Source organism: Drosophila obscura, unplaced genomic scaffold (genome assembly GCF_018151105.1).
Source record: "Drosophila obscura isolate BZ-5 IFL unplaced genomic scaffold, ASM1815110v1 contig_191, whole genome shotgun sequence".
NCBI lineage: Eukaryota > Metazoa > Arthropoda > Insecta > Diptera > Drosophilidae > Drosophila > Drosophila obscura.
This window is the reverse complement of record NW_024542780.1, coordinates 637,079-642,372: the sequence shown is the minus strand read 5'-3', so window position 1 is coordinate 642,372 and position 5,294 is coordinate 637,079. Positions and strand designations below refer to the sequence as shown.

The 5,294-nt window shown below is 51.2% G+C and overlaps 2 protein-coding genes across 2 annotated transcripts; both read right to left on the bottom strand.

Moving 5' to 3' along the window:
• Positions 1-1,525: 1,525 nt before the first annotated feature.
• LOC121404239 lies at positions 1,526-2,468 on the bottom strand. Its single transcript, XM_041593519.1, has 2 exons — positions 2,366-2,468; positions 1,526-2,190 (listed from the first exon to the last, which is right to left on the bottom strand). Exons 1-2 carry the CDS (start codon positions 2,466-2,468, stop codon positions 1,526-1,528), a joined length of 768 nt encoding a protein of 255 aa, XP_041449453.1.
• A 1,840-nt stretch (positions 2,469-4,308) lies between these two features.
• Positions 4,309-4,887, bottom strand: LOC121404238 (salivary glue protein Sgs-3-like). The gene has a single exon (XM_041593518.1). The coding sequence runs from the start codon at positions 4,885-4,887 to the stop codon at positions 4,309-4,311; it is 579 nt and encodes a 192-aa protein (XP_041449452.1).
• Positions 4,888-5,294: the final 407 nt, after the last annotated feature.

Here is a 5,294-nt window from a genome sequence, read left to right as displayed (position 1 = left end):
ATGAGTTGGGTGAATTTTAGCTCTTGAATCGCCGATTGAGTCAACCTTCCATAACTGCTGTAAGTTTTTGTCGATCGACATTCTACAGTCACCAGTGATAGTTTCATGGCCTGTCCTCGGCCGCATGGGCTATCGTGTGGAAGTTGGGGTCTGTGTAACCACGAGTCCTGGGGCGTTTCGGCCTGCTGTGACCCCAAGTCCTGGGCGTGTCTGCCTGTTGTGAAGTCAGCTTGACCCTCCGAAACCGGATATTGTGGGATTGCAGGGTGGGGTTGGCATCCCACTCTTGTTGACTTCCCATTTCTCGTCCGATCTTGTGAGACTCGGGGTGGGGTATGTACGCCGGTAACGAGGACCCTCTTCATCCTCCAGTGAGGATACCGACTCCCAGCTTGCGAGGTTACTCTCTGTTTTGCGACTGGTCACGGTGCGTCGCCGTTTCGGGAGTTTGGCAGTAATGTCCTCGTCCAGATCCTGGGCCTCCCTGCCTTCGTCATCCGTTTCGCGGAGTGGGAGATTTACGTCCGAGATCGTCGGTTCGACGTCTGGTCCCGGTTCGGCTGGTTCGTATGCTGGACTGTTTCGAAGTGCTTCGGCGGGTTCCCGGAAGGTGTTAAAGAATTCCTGCACGTTGCGCCATTGTGGAATCGTTACGTCAACGGTCATCCGGCAGTTCTGGGTGACTCGCATGGCCCAAGGTGTGACGATGTGGTGGTAGGTTTCGGCACTCGAGATGAACTCCTGTGTGTAGTAGTCTTCATCGTCGTCTTCCTGGTCGTATCAATTTTGTGGCGGTGGTACGTATGGTTCCAGGCCTTGTTCGGGTGTTACCGGACGATACACTCTTGCCGAGCCGGGGGTCGCGTCTATGACGGGATGCTTCTTCGGTTTCATCCGTAGTCTCAGCATATCGGGGTGACCGGTAAGGGGTATACGTCGGCGGGTCCGGGGACATACGGTGCCGTTCGTGGGGCGTAAGAGGGTGACTCCGGGGCGTAGCGTGGTGAGTCGGGGCCGGCACGTGGATAGGACGGATAGGTGGTACGCCATGAGAACAGCGGTGGTGTGGCTGGGCGACAAACGGGTGGATCATCTGTAGACATCGGAGATGACGTCAGGTCAACCCAGGCGGTCGGGTTACCCGCTGCTCGTCGGGGTGGGGGTTTGGCACGATGGGTCCGAAAGTGCGTTGACGTGGGGATGTCGTTCTCGGTGGAATCCTCATCGGAGAACTCCATTGCTTGGTGGTCGTCGGTTGCGAGTTCAGTATCCCGGTCGTCATCGTCAAGTTCCACGTTTCTTGGTAGAGTCTCGGAGGAGTTTTCCTAACCCGAATCCATGTCGGCGGCTGCGGGAGCTTAGTTCTATATTAGGGAAATAGATGGATTATGTGATTCCGTCCTACATATTATTATTGGTTTCTGTGGTGTAGCCTTACAATTTCCTACTAACATGCTTACCAACTTACTAATGAGTGGTCATAATAGCGATGCAAAGTAGAGATAATAAAGGATTATTTGGCTTATTACTTTAGTAGGGTCTGGTTGTGGTCGTTCGGGCTGGTCTGGTCTGCGATGTCCTCGTTGTCGTGAAACTGCTTGAGGTCCGCTATGTTCGCTACTCTTTGTTTTCGGTTGCTCTGGTGCTGGAGTCGGACGACATTTGGTAAGATGAAGCACTTCAGTTTGTACGGTCCGTCAAACTTGGGAGCCAGCTTCGCAGCGAATCCGTCGGCTGCGTTGGAGAGGTGCTGTTGACGCACGAGAACCGGAGATCCGATGGTAGGGCGCCATTTTCTTCTACGTAGGTTATAGTAGCGTCCTTGTTCCTGGCTTTCTTGTTGGATATTGTTGCGGACGATGGCAAATACTTCCTTGAGCCTGGTTGCTTTGGACAGGGCTGATTCCGGGGGGCTTCCAGTTCCAGGCGTGACTTCGTCGTATAGAGCGCCGGGCAGCCGGGGTTCTCTACCGTGTAGCAAGAAGGCTGGGCTGAAGCCAGTTTTGTCGGAGATACTGGAGTTGATGGCTAATGACATCTCTGGTAGTAATGCGTCCCAGGTGCTTTGATATTCCTCTACAAACTGAGCTATCATCGTTTTCACAGTCCTATTTGCCCTTTCTGTGGGGTTTTCTTGAGGACAGTAGGGTGCTGTATGTTGGAGCGCTACTCCTGCCGACTTGAGAAAGGCTTTGAACGATAAACTGGTAAACTGGGTTCAATTATCGCATACGAACACCTTCGGTACTCCAAAATGACTGAGGATTCGTTCCCGAAAGGCTCGTTCAATTTTTGCTGTTGCTTTCTTGAGCGGGACTAATTTGACCCACTTGGAAAAGGCATCGAAGAATACCAGTAGTGTTACCTTGTTTGGATCGCGGGAACGGTCCCACGAAGTCGGCACACAGGGTTGCAAATGGTTCTTCGGGTCGGCGGGTGAGCATCTTCTCGGCGGGTTTTTGTTGCATGGCCTTAAACTTTTGACAACTGACGTATCGTCTCACGTTCGGTACATACCCGGCCAGTAGTATCTTTGTGTGAGACTGGTGATCGTCTTTCGCACGCCGAGATGTCCGGCGGTGAGTTGGTCGTGGCCTTCGTGCAGCACTCTCCAGCGACGGTCTGTGGGTACACAAAGCTTCCAAGCCACATAATCGTCATCGTCGGTTCCGTGCCGTATGTTTCGATAGAGTTGTCCGTTCTCTTGTGCGTAATCCGGGTATTTCTGGGGTTCGTCTTGAACTTGTTGTGTCCTGCGTTTTAGCCAGGGCAGTCTGGACAGTGCGTCTGGACAGTGCGTCCGCCACGACGTTTTGTTTTCCTGCCCGATAATGTACATCGTATTGGTACTGCTGGAGCTCGAGTGCCCATCTCGCCACTCTGCCGTACGGGCTGTCAGGGGTATTTAACCATTTAAGGGCGAGATGGTCGGTAATTACGTCGAATCTGTAGCCTTCGAGGTAACAACGTAGCTTTCTAATTGCCCATATGACTGCCAAACATTCTTTGTCCGTGATCGAGTAGTTCTCTTCTGCCTTATTAAGGCGTCGACTCACATATGCTATAACCCTCTCCTTCCCTTCGATCTCCTGCGTGAGGACGGCACCTATTCCGAGGTTGCATGCATCGGTTTGAGGTGAAAATTTAGCGCTGAAGTCAGGGCAAGCAAGTACTGGAGCGGTGGTTAGTAGTTCTTTTAGTTTGTCGAATGAGTCCTGTTGTTCCCGTGTCCATGTCCATGCTCGTCCCTTCTTGAGAAGTTGTTTCATTGGTTGAACTACCGTAGCGAAATTTGGTACAAACCAGCGATACCACGACGCCATCCCTATGCATTGCCGTAGGTCTTTGAGGGTGGCGCGTGGTCGAAGATCTTTAACCGCCGCTATTTTGTCCGGATCGGTATGAATTCCTTCCTCGCTAACCATGTGCCCTAGGTATTTTCTCCGGCGTTGGAAAAACGTACATTTGTCCGCATTGATACGGAGATTAGCCTGACGTAGACTTTCTGGACGTGTTGTAGGTGTTCCGCGAAATCCTTTCCAACGATGACAATATCGTCCAGATAGGCGAACGCGAATGGTTCCATATCCGCCACGATAACTGTGTCAAGGGTCCGTTGGAACGTGGCTGGGGCGGAGTGGAATTCAAAAGGCATTACCTTCCATTGATAAAGACCTCTTCCGGGTACCGTGAAAGCGGTGGCTTCCCGGCTAGCGGCGGCCATTGGTACCTGCCAATATCCGTTTTTCAGGTCTAATGTCGTTATGTAGTGAGCATTCTGGAGTCGTTCTAGGATATAGTTTATCTTTGGCAATGGTGGGCGTCCGGAATAGAGCGTTCGTTGAGTTGTCGAAAACCTACACACATTCGCCACTTTCCGTTTTTCTTGCGAACGAGCACAATTGGGGCACTGTGAGGACTTCGTGATGGTTCAATGAGACCCTCGCCAACAATTGATCGACTTGTTCATCTATGATGCGCATCATGGCCGGATTCTTCGGATAATACCGTTGTTTTATCGGGCGACTGTCCCTCATGACAATGGTATGTTCTGGTTTCGAACTTTGGAGTTCTTCGGAAAGAAATTCGCGGATGTGTTGTGCTATGTCTGGAGGCCAGGGCTGTACGTCTAGTTCGGGTTCGTCTTCGGCATGTATGTTCATTTCTATGTCGGCGGTTTCAATAGAGTGATCGGGAAGAATTGTCGTGTCGAATGCGCTTGGATGGTCTGGTCGGGTGGGGTACTCGGAAATGTTGGATATGATGGGTGCAGCGTATATGTCCCTCGGTTCCCTTGTGGTCCTTAAACTAGTGATCCTTGTCCGAGCGTTCGTGACAGTTGCTCGTGCTCGCTGTGGGTGTTCTCGTGATGGTGGTCTCGGTGGCCATTCTCGTGCTTGTGGTCTCTGTGGAAACCATCGTGTTTGTGTTTCCTGTTGTTATCCTCGTTATCGTGTTCTCTGTTGCTTGTTTTTGATCCTTGCTCTTTGTCGTAGCGGGGGTTTCTGTTGGTTTCCTTGCGTTTGCGTTCTCTGTTGGTGATGTCGTAGCCATGGTGGTTTGCATTTGAATTTTGTTCTCCGTTGAGGATGTCGTGGTTGGGTTCTCTGTTGGTTGTCTTGCGTTTGCGTTCTCTGTTGACGATTGCGGAGCCATGATTGTTTGTCTTCGGATTTTGTTCTCCGTTGAGGATGTCGTAGTTGGGTTCTCTGTTGTGGGTCGTTGGATTTTGTTCTCGGGTCCTTGGGTTATCACATGTCTGGCGGTGGTCATCGGCTCGTTGTCATTAATGCAAACGCCTCGTAGATGTAGGCGAGTGGTTCCGCATTGTATTGTGGTTTCTATGGCGCACAGAAAGTCCATCCCCAAGATAACACTCTCCACCATGCTTGGTAATACCAAACGGGTTATCCGTACCTCGCGCATATGTAGTTGAGTGGATGCGAGTAGGACTTGAGTAATGGGTCTCACTGACCCGTCGGCTAGATGGATCTGAATTAACGCGTCTCGTAAATTTGTGTCTGTAATTAACCTCTCGGCAAGAGCTTGGTTCACGAAACTTCTGGTTGCTCCCTGTGTCTATGGTTGCTTCTGTGGGTCTTCCTTCAATTTTTACCATCGCCGTCATGTATGTGTAAGGGTCTTTTTGATCTTGGGTTCAGGATGGCGTCGTTCTCGGTTGTTCCCGTCGCAGTCGAGGACGCACCTAGTTTCCCGACGTTTCTCGTTTGCAGCATCTGATGCCTCGTTTTCCGCATTCCCAACAAAATAGGATAGAGTTATTTTGGCAGCTT